The sequence below is a fragment of the Heterocephalus glaber genome, unplaced genomic scaffold, assembly GCF_053883595.1.
Source record: "Heterocephalus glaber isolate CG9 unplaced genomic scaffold, H.glaber_assembly_v1.0 deba00001004, whole genome shotgun sequence".
NCBI lineage: Eukaryota > Metazoa > Chordata > Mammalia > Rodentia > Bathyergidae > Heterocephalus > Heterocephalus glaber.
The window spans coordinates 1,351,132-1,367,762 of record NW_028258179.1 but is presented as its reverse complement, the minus strand read 5'-3'; the positions used below and the strand labels follow the sequence as shown (position 1 = coordinate 1,367,762).

The 16,631-nt window shown below is 45.2% G+C and overlaps 1 protein-coding gene across 10 annotated transcripts in view; it reads right to left on the bottom strand.

Moving 5' to 3' along the window:
- Positions 1-1,984: 1,984 nt before the first annotated feature.
- Rhbdd1 (rhomboid domain containing 1) overlaps positions 1,985-16,631 on the bottom strand; it is a 132,224-nt gene continuing 117,577 nt past the window's right edge. For 5 of the 10 annotated variants that reach the window (XM_087209270.1, XM_087209269.1, XM_087209267.1 and 2 more), the window contains one exon: positions 5,842-16,631. This exon is cut by the window's right edge and continues 18,429 nt beyond it. Coding sequence is in view for 5 of the 10 variants with exons in the window: in XM_087209273.1 (XP_087065399.1) it covers positions 4,261-4,352 (92 nt within the window). In the remaining 5 variants the exon portion in view is untranslated. The other 5 variants (XM_087209273.1, XM_087209271.1, XM_013066759.3 and 2 more) reach the window with 2 other exon arrangements.

The following is a 16,631-nucleotide window of genomic DNA, read 5'->3' as shown; positions in this document are numbered from 1 at the left end:
ATGGAAGGATGAAAGGTGCGAAAGTCAACCACAGAGATACAAAATGCAGGCTACTGTTACTTAGCTCCCACGCTGCTGAGCATGCAGATATTCGATAATTGTTTTGCGTTTTGGGGAGACCCAGAAGGCCCACTTCCGCGAGGCCTCTGGAGCCCCTAGGTACCCAAGGTGAGCCACGCAGCAAAACTGCTCCGAGGTGGAGAAAGAACAGTGTGGAGGCCGCCCGGACCCGGACCCGGACCCGGACCCGGACCCGGACCCGGACCCGGACCCGGAGGCTGTCACTACCCCACCAGCCAGCTGAGCCCTTCTCATTCTCCCACTGGCCAGAAGCATTATTACGTCTTGCATCCTCAGTGGCTATGTACTAAGTGTTTATGGTTTTATTAACCAAAGCTGAAATTCTCAAGCAGTAAACAATTATTTTGTGTATCCGTTTGGCAACAGTAGGGGAAACTTTAAAAAGAGTGGTAGAATGTTCTTTCGGTTCCATGAATGGTGTAGACTTCTAAGAACCACTTCAGTGCGCCCCTGGTGACCTGCTGACGGTCTAAGTGAGCTTCTCTGTATTCCAATCCGCAAGTGTTCACTGGTTCCGGCATTCCAGACAAAGCCCTGTTCAAGGTACTGTCAGGAGGGAGAGTAACACAGTCATGGTCCCTGGTGAAAGAGGACATTCTCTTACCACCTGAGAACCAGCCACATTAGTTAATGGTGTGGGGAAACCATGGGATGCAGAGCCAAGGAACGCAGCAGGTCTGATGAGGCAAGATCACTCAGGGCTGTGGCATCTGGAAAAGGTCCGGTGGCTGGGCCAAGGGAGAAGAAAAGCTATTCCAGGTACAGGGTGGCAGAGAAAAGGCCTTGCCAGCAGCACTCACAGCCAGGCCGGCATCGGCAAAGTCAGGGACGGAGGCCTGGAGCTCCACTGTGAATGCTGACGACTCCGACCTCTATCCTTTGGCAACAGACCGACAGTGAAAGGTATCTGAAGTGATGAGTGACACCGAAAAAGGATTTTGAAAGCCTAACCTGGCAATGTTATGTAGAACTGAATGAAGAGGTATTTTAGGTACTGAGTGGAACAGACACTTAAAAGTCCTTCCGAAAGTATGGGAGAGGAAATTAGGAAATGACTGTACTGACCCATGAGAAGAGAAGGGAAGAAATGATTCCCTTTTAATGATGTGTTGGTATCGGGGATTGAGTCCAAGGCCTTGCACGTGACAGGCAAGTCCTCTGCCACTGAGCTACATTCACAACCTTTTGGTTTTTGAGACACTGTCTCACTGAGCTGCTCGGGTTATCCTTGAATTTGGGACCCTCCTGCCTCCACTGCTCAGGGAGCTGGGATTACAGCTGGGCCACCACATCCGCTGGCTGTGATACATTTCTTTATCAAATACTGAGTCTGTTAAGAATATCTAATACTGGTAAAGGATAGCACCCTGCCCTGCCATCCATCCCTTCCACACTGCATCTCAGGGAGCACACTGTGGGACTCATCTCTCTCACTCCTGAAGCTCACAGCACAACATGTGCCAAATGTATAGACTGGCCCCAATGCTACTGAATCTACTCATTCGCTGCTGAGTTTGAGCTTTACAAGCCAGCATTTAAAATGATGAGGAGGTTTAACCATTACTGAGTACAACTTGGAACCATGGGCAGTACATTCACAGTCATTGGGAGGAAGCAATTTCAACTACTCCTGCCTTTGAGATTCTGAATTAGGAAATTCTTAAACTGACTGACCGCAGCAAACTGTGGGAACTGGGTTTGTATCAGGAAATGACAGTTAAACAAAGAAACCAAATTAAAAATCAGCTCTCAATGCTTATTCCCCATTAGAGGTAATTAGTCTAATGCACTTGCTTTTGTCTGTCTTCCTCAACTCAATTGCAGTTTGTTGGCATACTTTGGGGAAAGGACACTGAAAACAATAAGCGCTGGTTATAGGCAAGCCATTAACTGAACAAAATAATTATAAGAATTTCCAGAAGATCTTTATTGTTGTGTAAAAATAACTGATTTATATTTATAACTAAAATGACCTTTTTCACATTCTAAATGTTCAGTGATGTTCCACTCCATAAATAAGGCATGCATATATTATAGCTATAGCGTTCAAACTTTGATTCCAGTGTCTGGGTATCTGGTTGTACAGAATAAGGAGGTACTTAATGGACACAAGCAAAATTTACAAAAAATACTTCTGTATATAAGTGATTTGACTTTTAATGCAACTGAAAAAACACTTTGAAAGAAAACTAGTATTTAATGAATCCTGACCACAAGTCTTTGGGTGGCAGAGAGGGAAGACAGGAGGAGTGTGGGAAGATAAATAAAGGCCACTCATAATCCCCACTCCCAGGTAGAAGGCACATCTTGGTGTAGTTATGCACTAATGATAGTAACAGTGATGCTAACAGAAATCTGTTAGAATTTCCACGGCTATGAAAAGATGGCATGTAAGAAAGTAGTTACTTCTGAATGAGGAAATGGAATTCAAATTTATAGTTTGGGAGAAAGGAATGATTTGGGCTTGAACACTGAAGTGTGCGTATGTTTTAAAGCTAGCAGACTCACAAGTACAATTCGTATCACCAACCACCTAGATTTGCATCAATTATAAATTAAGCCAAGGAGCTAAGGCATCACTGCGCCAGCAGCAGGTCAGGGTGTCCCCAGCTCTACTGGTTTTCTCAGCGCTTTTGTAAGAAGGTGTCAAAGCCCTTCCCAGGTAAATTCAGATTAGGAACTGGATACCTAAGTGCATAGTCATTACACTTCAAATTCTTCAAATGTATAAAAGAAAAATTGAGAAAGCAGGACTTCCAAATTGTTAAACCTGGATATCTCTAAGTGGTGAGAACATAGGTGATTTTAAAATTGTGTAATGTATCTCTTTGTATTTTTGGTCATACTGTGAATTTTCTCAATGGATATCCAATACTTATTTCTAAATGTTTCACTGGTTATTTCTTGATTTACTATATAAATCTGTTTTCTTGACTTCAAATGTAGTACATTCACATACACACATTTAAAAAAAATAGCACATAAGACTGTAAAAAGAGAACACAAAAACTGCATGTACTCAGCGATAACCTCAGAGGTGCATTTCCTTCCAGACCTTTGCTTTATACATACAGAAAGTACATCCCTTTCACAATCACAAAGCTATGTAAAATAGGAAGATCCCTGTCTGCTTCTTCCTCTCTTTAAAAAGAAGTATCTCCATAACAGAAGACATGAGTGGCGTTTGGTCTTTGTCCTTTTATTCACGAAACACAAGCCCCGGGAAATGCCTCACATGACCACATGACCCGGACAGACAATCTGTGTACTGTAATATTGCAGGGCCCTGGGGCATGTTTTGGACACTTGTGTAGGACAAACAGCTGATACAGTGGCCAATTAAAAGGCACTTGTATAAGGAAAAAAATATCTCCCGCAAGAAGGATTTCTAGTGATCAGTCTACTAAATGTCTTTGCTCAACTCTGCATGTGGCGCCTGCTGCTGTTCTGTGGATTAAATGACACGCCCCCCTCCCAGGGACTCTTTCTGCCACGGGAGGAGCAGCTCTGGCACCACAACTGCTGGTGTTACTTGATACCTAGTGGAGTGTGAAGGCCTTGTCTCCACCTTGGGTCTTTCTTAGGCTTAGGGAACGAGAGCAAAGCAAGTACACTGTAACGAGGAGCCGCAGTGCCTGGGTGAAGGAGATCGGAACAATACAGTGGGAAGGAAGCCACAGTTCCTTCTGGACAGTCACCATGGCAACGTGCCAGGAGGACAAGGACGAGGGGACCGTGCCTCGCCTCCTGCCAAGTGAAGCATCCAGCATGGGCTGAAGGAGGGACTGATCATCCAAACCGGTGAAACAAAACCTCCTGGCGAAGGTCACAGTCTTCAGCATCAAAACAAGGTGAAGGCGCCCTGAGCAGGAGGCAGGTAAAGGAGTGTGGAAACTGGTCCCGACACCGGGGAGTTACCTTCTGTTTGGGACAGAACAAGGCCAGGAGATGGGCCACTCCCAGAAAGCTGTGAGCTGCTTTCAACAAGCCTGGCTTCCAGACATTCAGTCCGGCGCAAGTCCGGCCTCAAAGGGCCACAGGGCAAGGGTCCATGGGAGACATGAGCAACACGGGGTGAGAACTGCACTCTGCTTTGGCTTAAAAGTAATTAGAGGCTTGGGGAGTGAACTAAATGGGTAACAGTGACACAACTGAAGCACGGCTTCCCGAGAAGCCACCTCACTGGCCATCAAATCTGTAAAGCCGCTGTCTCCTCATTTCCTCTGGCGAGAGATGAAACCCGTAAGGTGGTGGGCTATTTCTGCTATTTCCTGTGGTGAGAAAGCAGAAGGGAAAATCAAACACTCTCCAGCTATGGTTCTGACATTTACAAGACACTGTGCCAGCCTAGGATTCCAGGGGCAGAGGGGGAAAGCCAATCGCTTTGGTGTCATCTTCATTTTAACATGAAAAAGGTATAGAATAAACATTTCTACTTCAGCTGTCAATTCGAAATTTCAACATCAACTCTATACACGCAGTATGGTTCAGTCTAAGAATTTAACTTGACTCAGGACTGAACTGGATCTGATGCTTCCTGATAATCCCCCACTTTTATTTTTCCTCTCACCATGTTCTGTAATTTGCATCATTTAACCTTCCACCATGTCTCAAGGGCTCCTCTTCTGTTTGGCGCTGTTTCTCTACTCTCAGCTCTACAACTTCCCTGGCCCCTCTGCTGGCTGGCTTCTGCTCGGGCGGGCTCTGGGCTCCCCTTTCCTCGCTCCTCCAGCCCCGATCGCTCCAGCAAGCAGAATCCCACCTGACCGAGCCACAGGAGCGCCTGCCCAGGCCAGCGCAGGCCAAACAGCAGGAGTACAGTGCTACTGATGGGCATCTGGGCGGGCGGGCAAACGGGCAGGCGCAATATTTTAAGGTCATGTGAAGGACCATGGAAATCATTACTGAGCAGGACTGCAAATATAGTGTGTAATGATTTCAACACTTCAGTCACTATATAAACAACTCTCCCAGGAACGGTGGAGAGTAATAAGGAAGTACATACACAGTTCTTGATGGCAAGAATCAGGAACCTACACTGAACAAAAGCTTCCCGATCCTCTATGAGGCAGGCAGGCAGGCAGGCAGGCAGGCAGGCAGGCAGGCAGATGCATCACTGACACCACTGGGTAAGCAGCCAGTTAAAGCATGTGGAGCAAAAAGGCTCCACCTTTCCACTCTTGCGGCTCTGCAAACCCTCCACTTGCCTTGAACTCCCTCCTCCCACAATTACATCAACCAAAAGTCTTACTCCCCCTTCCAGTGCCTGGCCACCCCCACAGAAGTACTCTCTCCCAGTCCAATCTCCTCCTCTTTCACCCCCTTCCTGTTGGGTTTCCTCATCAGGTAGGGACCACGTCCTGCCTCGTAGTGTTGCCATGAGTTCACTCTTCCTTCTCCTACTAGGATCATCTGCTCCTCAACAGCAGGACACATCTCTGACCTGGAATGCACCTGAGCACCATGGCTGTCTAATAATCAGCACCTGCCCATGACTTCCAGAGGGACTGGGTGCAGCCAGGCACCGTCACTCAACAGTGCCAACTGAGCTTCGGCCGTGACTGACCCAGGGTCCAAATCTGGCTCTGTCGGTAAAGGCCCAGATGGGAAGGGAGGGTGTGCAAGGGAAATTGCTCTCTTAGGAAGAGAGCAAGTGAACATTTGATAGCTCTTCCTAGGAGTGGTACGGTACCTTTTCCAAGATGTTTCATGAATAAACATAAGTGACAGCTGTCGGGATTATAATGAAAAGACCTAAGAGGAAGGAGTGGGAAACTCAGAGTTACTCTGTTCAATCCATGGCTGGAATTTTAATGTCAGAGAAATTCAAAATAGGTAGCTAAAAGGCGACCCTTTTGTGTTTTGCTTTCCCACTGTTGGGGGCACCTCAATGCTCACCCACAGCGGGCTCTCCTTTCTCACTGAGACCAGGGGAAAATGACACCTCCCGAGCCCCTGGGAGCCTTTTCTGACCAGGACACTCAAAGCGAACAAGGCAAATCTTGGCCCCATACTCACTTCTGCTGGGGGAACCTCTACTGCCAAGCTTTTTGGTACAGTGAAATGTATGTCATTTTGTTAACTTACATTAAAGACAATATTCAATATGTTACAGGCTTATAGACTCCCACCATCAAGTTTCAGGAATACTGTAAGATAAAAAGTTGCACTGGCGGCTTAGTCACTTTCCTCATTGCTGAGACCCAGTATTTGACACCTAGAGGTGAAGGAGGAGCGGCTTATTCTGGCTCACTGTTACAGCCCGAGGTTGGCAACCACCGGGGCAGAACAGCATGGCAGAAGTGCATGGCGGACCAGGAAATAGAGTGAGAAGGGAAAGGCAGGGAGATACAGTGGACCTTCCAGTGGCCTGCCCCCTCACCAGGGCTACCTCCCAAAAGCAAGTCCCACAGTCCACTCCTCTTCCAAAAACCCTGCCTATGGGCACATGAGGCCTTTGGGGGACCATTCTCGATAGAAACCATAACAACTAGATGTAGTTTTTACCATAAGGATTTATAAAGGAATTTCTCTTTGTTCAAGATGGTAAATGCTTTGAAATGTTAAATTCATGAATCAAATCACCACTAGCTCATTGTTCAAAACTGTTTTATGTGATCATTTCCAAATTCTACTTTGCCTCTAACAGTTGTTTTTAAAAAGACCGTTCTTCATTGTACTTGTGAGTGTGGGCCAGTGTTTGACACCCTGTTCCAGATGGGCAGGGAACACCATTAGAACAAGCTGTGGGCAGAATCAGAAATAACGTGGGAGGCTGACTCCAGGCCACAGGGCACAAAGCCAGGGATGTTGGAAGAGCCCTCAGGTTCCCAAAGGGAATCACAGCGTCCTTTGATATTTTCATACCATAGGGGGCACTGTGATTCCCTCTGGGAGGATTAGTATTTCCATGAAGGGAGGGGCAGAGAGGAATCAGAAGTGGTGGACTGGGAAGATTCCTCAGGTCCAGCCTAAGCAATGAGCAGCTGACACATGGGCCCATGTGCAGGGCATCTGAGGAGAACTAGGGTGAGCCAACAGAGTCCTGTGTGCTAAAGTGGGAAACTCACGCCAAGAGAGGACAATAAGCACTCTTCCACTCACACAGTTCTTTCAAGGGGCCCAATTTCACTTGGCTTTCATTCCCAATCTACTCATCCCTATTTTACAGAGGACGCGAAGGCTCAGAGTGCTGGGGACACATCTAAGGCCACAAGCTGCACAGAGGGAAGCAAAGCTTAACCTGGGTCATGTGACTATCTCCAATTACCACCATGTCTAAAATGCCGAGTACGTACAGGATTATACCCTCTTACCATCGCCCACAGCCCTGCCACCACTCACTGAATCTCTTTTCTTCATGGATATATGGCTCACTGCTATTTGAGAGTAGAAAACTAGAAGGTCTAGGCCAGAGGTGGTGAACCTATGGCACCTGTGTCACAGCAGGCTGTCTGTTTCACTGAAAGGTCTAAAAGGTCCACCATCACGGGTCTATGCTAAGCCCTCAAGGCTTTAGAGATTCTGCAGTTATCACAGATGTGACAGAAATTCCAACATGGGTCTCCTTAAATTCCACTGGCTACCAGAATAGTTTGGCTTGCAGCACCAAGTGCACTATGATAACCTCCACCAAAACAATAATGCCTGATTTGAAATCAGGCCTGATTTTCTGGGTCAAGTCCTTCAAACTCTGCTTCTGTTAATAGCAGCCCTCCAGTCTGAGGAATGGCTGAATTGCTTCACTTCAGGCTCTGAACACTACACTGTTCTGAATCCTAGTAAAGTTTCCATATGCAAAATAATCTTTGCTATTTCAAAGAGAATTAAAAAATTTGCTGTTAGGCACTTTCCCACTGCCTGCTATGGGCGCTCTGGGTCAGCCACACTGGGGACAGGGCCTTCTGGCTGCCCACTCAGTCTCAGCTGTGCTCCGCTTTCCAACTCCCTGCCTTTGCATTTATTTTTTAAGCCATTTCTGTACTATTCGCTTAGGGTTACCTCATCTATTATTGCTCTCCATAATAGGCAGGATCTTCCGCAGGCATCTCCAAAAGGGCTTATCCTTGTGTTTCTGATGCATATTTACATTTGTTGAGCACAGAGCTGAGAACCTGGACAAGGTTCCACTGGGGGAAGGAGAAGGATTAAAGAGAAGAGTGTTGGGAGATCATCGAGAGCTGCCTTCTCTTCCTGTCTCTGCCCTGGTTGGTTCCTGTGTGAAGGAAGCTGCCGAACAAGGGGACCACAGAGTATCTGGAATTTGACCACCTATAATTAAATATCAACTCCTCTACTTTTCTGCAGCACATCCTTGAATAAACAGGTTACTTTCTCTTCATGTTGGTGTCCTTATCTATCAATGGGAACAGTAAGAACAGCTCCTCTGTTGGGCTGTGAGGAGACTGGAAGAGATAGTGCACAGAAAATGCCTAGCTGAGTACCACATGCAGTAAATGCCTGCTGAGCAGTGAATGTCATGATTTTTAATCTCTACCATCAAGAATCATGTGTTACATGTATTTATGATCTATATACAATAGATTGACAAAACTAGTGACTTCTTAAGAGACAGAGCCCAACTATATTTACAGATTGTAGCAGTGCTTTTGTACAGTGTTTGTACAAATATCTGCTTTCTAAGAAATTGATATTAACAAGGTAATTAATGAGCTTCACCGAGAGGTACATTTCTGCGGCATGGAGGGGACTCTGGGACATTAGGGAAGCTGAAGCATCCAGCCAAGACCTTCATTTTTTGTTTAGTTAAATCATGCATTGAAAATGTAAAGGCTTGGGTGAAATGGCCTTGTTCTGAAGAACTTGGTGGAGAATATTAGCATTTATGAGACTTGTTTCTGTGTTTCTGTAAATGGAGGTCAGCCCTCAATTTCACTCAATGAAACAGCAAGTATGCTTCAAGGAACTTCAGGAACACTGCCCAGTCTAAGACAATTTAGCTCAATTATTGCACCACGTGTGAGGTCATAAGACTTATTGATTTGTTGTTTTTGATGGAAAAATTTTCAGTTTTCTACCCTTATGTATAATGCAGTAACTGTGCATTTTACTGCTAAGGGAAGAGAAGCAATTTTCTCCAGATAAGATCTGCTAAAAAGAGTGCCATAGGTTGACAGCCACTTTCTCTACTGTTTGCTATCTGTGTAAATAGATATTTAATTTGCTAGTATTCATAGATCCACCCATGGTCTGATGAGTATTCTGTGCCATTCAGTGAAGTTACACTAAAGTCAAGTTGCAGGATGGCGTATCTTTCCCTTAAATTTAGGGAGTTAATGAGGAAATCACTTTAAAAAGGAGAAAAGCTCTAAATAGATCACCAGCATTCTCTGGGATTTCTATTGTCAAATGTGGGCAGCAGTATGAGACCCACGTTCTCTCTTTCAAGAAAGTTACTTTATTAAAATTCTGTGAATTGCAAAGCCTACTGAAAGGGTGGCTGCTAAGTCATTTACTAACAAAGACCAAAAAGGCCTGGAAGAAACCCCAAGTTTAACAATTTAGAAAGACATTCTTTGAAAAGGGGGAGGTGCTTAAGGACAGTAAGACTACTTTACTACTTGAGTCACAAATTAGAAGCATAATCTCTTCTCTCCCTCTTTCTCTTTCTCAAGATAGTCTGAAATTCACCCAAACCCTTATAACTTTCATACCGATGAAGTTTCACCATGGCTTACGATAACATACAGATGTAACGACAGCAGAAACAGCCACATTTCTGTCCCTTCAACCCATCAAGTCAGAAACACTGGGATTTCCTAATTCTCAGGTGATATCTGGAATCTTGAAATGAGAAGCTCTGGAATGGAGAGAAACTCAGTCCCTACTGTACCTACTGTATTTTTCTCTCTCTTTCAGTTGGTTAATTTTGAGGACCTATAACGGACACGAGTGACTTACAATCAACAGGCTATGATCCAGTTAGCAATCTGACTAATCTAAAAGGCCAAGTCTGCTATGTCAGGTCTACTGTTTCCTGCACATATGGACCACGTGTGGTCTGACCTCTAGAATTTCCAAGAAAGGAAAGTCAAGGGGAGACAACAATTATTGGACTTGCTTAACACCTTATTTACAACCACCCTTCTTTTTGAAGTGTATTACTTGATTAATTTTCATGAACTGAATACATGAGTCCAATATCCAAGTAAAAATACAGAATATTCATTCCTAGCACTCAGAAGCCCCGAGACCTCCCTACCAGTCACTATCCATGAGTCCCCACTGTAATGACTTCTAAGAGTCATTTTCCCTAGTTTGTCCATAAATGCACTCATGCAAAAGGTACCATTTGTGAGTGGCTTCATCTTATGTTTGTGAAATTCATACATACTGTGATACACGGTTTTTATCCTAGTTATCCCTCCAGGTAGAACTTCTTTGACTATTTTATAGATGAGAGATTGAGGCTTAAAGATTTTAACTAACTTTGAAAGGTCATATGGCTGGTTGATGGGGAAGTCAAGACAGAAAGCCAGACCTCTTTCTACTGTGCCTCAGGTGTGCCTAAGCTGTCTTCTTGAACCCAGAATCTGGAAACGTGAAGAGTATCATTGTCTTAATCATGACTTGGAGACAGGATTTGTTTAAAAAATGGCAGAAGCAACTTAGATTCACTGTGAACAGTAAGATTTTATTTTGGACCACTGAATGGAACTAGTATTTCCTTGACAAGGAGTAAGGTTTACCAACAGATAGGCCCACCTGTAATGGTAGTTAATTATTTTTTAAAAAAACTACAGAACAGTTTATAACTTCTTACAGAAATGATCCTCCATGCTTTTCCTACTTCAGTGTCTGGGAGGAACACACAGGAAGGAAGCAGGAGGTCAGTGAGAGGCTGTCCATCTCTCATGAAGAATCACTGTAATATGAAACACGACTTTTTTTTTTTTGGTATCGTCGATCGAACTCGGGACCTTGAGCTTCCGAGGCAGGCGGCAGAACCACTGAGCTAAATCCCCAGCTATGAAACGTGACTTTAAGATGAATGAATAAAAATTTGATGCAGAAGGACTTTTCTGTTTTTTTTTCTTTAACTCAATCTCTCTTCAATTCTTTGCAAATTTTATCACCATAGTACTTTATTTCAAATGAGACTAGGACTAATTGTCAAAGACCTTCTTCCCATATACATGTAACGTTATTTTAGGGTATTCTAAGTGTCCCTTGATTTAAAGCAGAGTACCTCTGGTCAGCAATCTGGTAGGACCTCAGTTTACTGAATCATATCAGCTGACTCTGGATGATGAAGAGATTGACTACCTCCAAGCAACCTTTGCCCTGTTCATGTGATTCTGTATTTTGCTGCTTTTTTTCCAAGTCAGAATCATCTAGGGTTATTCACTGGGTGAAGATAGGAAAACCCTTGGAAAGACAGGCATGGGCTCCTTGAGAACAGACTTTCACTTTTGTGTTCCCACAGCCTAATACTCGAGGGCCTTCCACACAGGGCTGTGGTGACAGAGAACCTGCACACTGGCCTTGTCCTGAGGCCCGGGCTTGAGGACATGCTATCCACCTGAAAGAAGGAAACTGAAGGCAGTTTATGGAGGCATTTGTGTGTGTGTGGAAAATGCTGGATGCAAACCCTTTGGAGTATTAGGTCCCATGCTCCCCTAAGAAGCTGCAGGGTCAGTGTGCTGGCCTGGGAGAAGAGGTGACTGCAATATGGGACTGATGAAGACTCCATACGGGCTCACAGACAGGGCTGTGGCAGGACCCAGTGCAGTGAGGGTGGCTGCTCTTCACTCCTGCCTGCCTGTGTCTCTGCTCACTCCACTAGACCCCGGGCCCTAGGGGATTCCCTAAGTACAACTGCTGCCCGCTCTGGACTTCTTCAGATCTGGGCCCTCTGTCTGTTCTGACCTTTATCTCCCAGGGAGGAGGAGAGTTGGACCTCAACCTCCTCTAGGTGCTACTGTGGCGCGTGTTACTACAGTAAAAACAGGCAGGAAGGAATTCCTAGTAGTCTCCTCAGAGCCCAGATAGGAGCTCATTCCCAAGCTCTTGTTTCTTGATCTGGCGGTTGTCAATAAGTAAGTTTTAATGTCCTTTAAAACATGGAAAATGCAATGGGGGAGACAGTACTTAAACTCTAAAGAACTAAGCTCCAAAAAAAAAAAGTTATGGGTTCTTCCCGAGACATGTGGAGGCAGTGTCAGAGACAACATCCTGGCCCTTCAGTGGCTCCAATGCAAGAGGTGTGAGAGAAGTCAGGCAGTCTTGGAGATGCTAAGAACGGAAGAGTTGCCTGATTTGTTTCAGTGGTCCCCCATCTTCGGTGTGCATAGTGGAAAACTTGTTCAAAATGTAGATTATTGGGTTCTCCTACCAGAGATTCTTATGTAGTAAATTGTGGGTGCAGCCTTGGAAGCTGCATTTTAATAAGCACCAGGCAATGAGGTTGCAGATGATACATGAAATCACCAGGAATGCTATGGAAAGAAAATGCGCTTCACCAGGTGCACACCAATCGCCACCGCACACATCCCTTCTCTTGTGCCTCAATCTCTTCATCTGCACCTTGAGAGCCTGGCTGGGCTTGTCAAGTGCCTGTGACTGTCTGCTTCCCCCTGAGAAATCCGGCTTGGCTGGCATTCCTGGGAGTGTAAGCCTGCCTCATCTGCCACCTGTTGCCTGGGGAGCTACTCTGAAGGATGCTGCTCAACCTATCGGCCAGCCTGCCCATGGTTTCTGGCAGCTAGACAAGGAGCCAGCGGTGTGGTCTTCCCTTGGCAATGTCCTCCAATTCATGTGATCTCATTAGGTGTCATCCCCGCCACCTACATTTTCTGTTTGTTTTGTTTTTTGGTACCGGGGATCGAACTCGGGTCCTTGCGCTTGCGCAGCAGGTGGCAAAAACCACTGAGCTAAATCCCCAGCTCCTCCATCTACATTTAAAATAGTTTTAAATAAAACTTTGTATTTTGAAATCATTCCAGATTTATGAAGAAGGTGCAAAGATAATATGCACAGTGCAATCTCCTTAATGTTAGCATCCTGAATTATAGTGGTAGGCCAAAACTAAGAAATCGACATGGATGTATTACTATGAACTAAATTCCAAACTTCATTTAGATTTCACCAGTTTTTTCACTTATTTCCATTTTCTTTTTCTATTGCAGGATCCAATCCAGGAGACCACAGTACATTTAGTTGTCATGTCTCCTTAGTCTCTTAGCTTCTTGGTCTTTTCTTGTCTTCAATGACCTTGATATCCACAAATAAAAGCCAGAAATTCTTCAGAATGTCTCTCAGTTAGGTGTGTCTGATGTTGGTCCTCATGATTAGAGCATGGCTTTTGGTAAAGAATACAACAGAAGTGAAGTCCCCTTCTGATCGCACATGAGTGGAACATGGTACCAACATGAATTATCACTGGTGACGTTAAACTTGAGCGCTTGGTTATGTAATGTTTTGTCAAATTTCTCCACTTTTAAAATTTTTAAATGAGTTCTAAGGGTATAAAGCTCTGGTTGATAAAGAGTCCTGGATAAACTGTGCATTGTGGGGATGGGCATCTTGAGCAGGCACTGGTTACACGCTGTTCGTGGACGTGTAGGGTACGGTGGGGTGCAGCCACCTTCAACTGGAAATATCCACCATGGGTTTCATTCCAGTATTTGCATTTGCCAGCAGGTGGAACCAGAGGCCTATGACACTGACTTTGCTGAAGAAAACTAGGACAAATTCCACTCAACAAAGCATTCCGCATCGTAAGCAGAATTAGGGTTATTTTGAAACAGATGGGCTCTATAGAAGCTGCTGTACTGAATGTTATCGAGTTGTTTATTGTCTAGATGGCCTGAAACCTGGGGATTATTTGCCACCATCTAGCAGTTTCTATGTCATATCGGAAGTCTTCCCAAGGAAAGAATGACAAGGCATTGGGAGAGATATACACATGAATCTGTATATGAATGTGAATATGGGTATTGGAACCAGTCCTGAATCCAGCATTTACTCGTGCTATTGTATATGCTACTTTGTGTTGCTGAGTGTTCTCACAGGAGTGATCTGGAGCCTCCTTACCACTCTAAGTCCAAATCAGAAAAGATAAAATAGATAAATCTGGTAATAACAAAATCAATTCTCGATGCCATAATATGGAAATTATTTATTTTAAGCCTAATAAAAGTGGTTCTGTCTACTCGTTCACATTTACACTCCAAGTCTTATTCGTATTTGTCCCCAGTCTGCCTTTTGCTCCTGGTCTTTCACCTTGTGCTACCCCAGCGGAGTATCAGAAAGGGAGACAAACGCAGGGCCATCTACCTCTCACTCCCACAGTGCCTGGCAGTCAGAGCTTTGACTTGGAGGCTTTCTCCGGCTGGCACTGGGCCAATGTGCAGGGATGACATAGTCATGACGTCGTTAAGATCACCATAGGGACAAAGAACAAACTCACTCCTGGGTCCTTAGCCTATTCGTATGACTCATAACAATCATGATTTGTGACTTTTCCTGAGGCAGTCGAGGACTTCAAAGTGGTTTTTGCTAGGAACTCTGACTCTTCACTTGGGCCTGCAAATGCCTAACAGGTAACTAAAAGTAAAACAAAGCTTGACCTTCATTTTGTGAAACTGGGTCAAATGTCTCTCAGCTCTGCAGATAGGCACGTTAGGCATTTAGGATGTGTCCACTGGCCTTCAATTTACCTAGCCTGTTTCACTGCCCTTCAAGACTGAGAACACCTTTGTCAGAAATCTCCATTGCCCTAACCTGTGCTCACCTTGGATTCCAACAGAGCCTCACATGACTGGAATTCCCCCGTTGTGACGGTTTCTCCCAGGGGATCCAAACTGTCCCTCAAGTCATGAGTATTCAGTCTGAGCTGTGAAAGCAGGACTGGAATAACGACTGGGCCAAGCCCTTACAAGTCCTCCGTAGATCTGGCCTCTTGGCTCCACTGATGGGCCAGTCTAGTTCTCTTCATCAGAGACTCTTCCTCCAGCTACTACCCAAGCTGCAGCCCTTTCCTTATTTTCTCTCCTTTTAATTGAAGAGTTCCCTGCAAATTCATGCTTTACTTTTAACTTCCATTATCACTAAAGCAAGAACTCAGGCTAGCTTGTGACAAGACTAGGATTTATAATCAGAGTATTCCGTGAGTCCCAGAAATTTGCAAAGGCCTTCACCACCAACGGTACCTTCCAGGAGAAGATTTCCAATTCCTTAGCCTATGACCCCAAGTAGTGAGCTGCTGCTGTTCTGCCTGCTATGCCCAGCCTCAGAAAGGACACAAAGGTGTCTGTGATGGAATGAAAATGTATGGTCCCCCAAATCCTAGTCCTCACTATGATGGTCTCTGCAGATGGGGCACTGCGATACTTAGGTCTAGATGAGGTCATGAAAGCAGACTCCATGATGGGACTGGTGCCCTTCAGGGGATGAAAAGATGGGACTTTGCTCTCTCTGCCAGGGAAGGACACAGCGAGAAGACTGTAATCCAGAAAGAAGGACTCCATTAGAAGCTGATCATGTTAGCACCTGGGACTTCCAGCCTTCACAGCGAAACCACCCAGTCCATGGTGTGTTGTTAAGGCAGCCCAAACTGACCGAGACAGCGTTTCTGATGTTGGCAACCTGGCAACTGGTGCTTCAGAGCATCTGGGCAGGGCCTTGGTGATGTGAGGGATGAGCAAACTTGCTTCCTGGTAGATGCCATCTTGTCTCAAGCAGAGGCTTCACATTTTCCCGGAACAGGGCCTCCCTCCCCTCGGAGGCTACAATGACAGCTGCATAGCCTGTCCTCTTACATGAACTGGGGCAGGAGTCCTCTATTAGCATACAACAAAATCCACAAACCACTGCTTTTTGCTTAATCTCTCAAATCCCATTCTGACAAAGGTATAAAGAAGCATTTAGACTAATTTTGTTTTCTTCTCACTCTTTCCTCTTGAGTTTCAAACCAGGATACACTGAACAACTGTTGCAAGTATGCCAGGGAATCAAAGCTGCTGTGCCTGGGATAGGAAGGGGCCTGGGACAGCCAGTCCCTATGTAAGGAGTGGATTGGCCAGCAACAAATAAACTGAACCATGTAAGAGGTCCTAGCTTCCATATCACATTCCTGCAAAAACCTAGAAGACTAGATACAACCAAGAATTGTGTTTCCCAAACTCACATGGAGAAGTCTGAGAAGAGGCAAATTCTAGGGGTCTAACTGGGGAGATTCCAGATCAATGTCTGCAGTGGGACTGAAGAATGTGCACTTCTAACAGGGGTCTCAAGTGAGCCTGAGGCCACTGGTCCATGAGCCCTTTCACTGACCAACTCTGATCAGAGGCATGCCATATCGTATTCTGGGGTGACACTGGGTAGTGGGCACCTGTACCAGTATAGCTTCTGTAGTAGTAGGTTTTGGGTCATACTTGCCATGTTGCAGACACTCAGCCCGGGATGATGCAGATATTACAAAATACCGATGCTACTGTGCGCTCCTGAATACAACAGGTGCAGTGAGAATGTGGCTGTGGAAAGTCTATTTGTGGTACCAGTACCTGTAGATGAGACTGGCCTAGCAG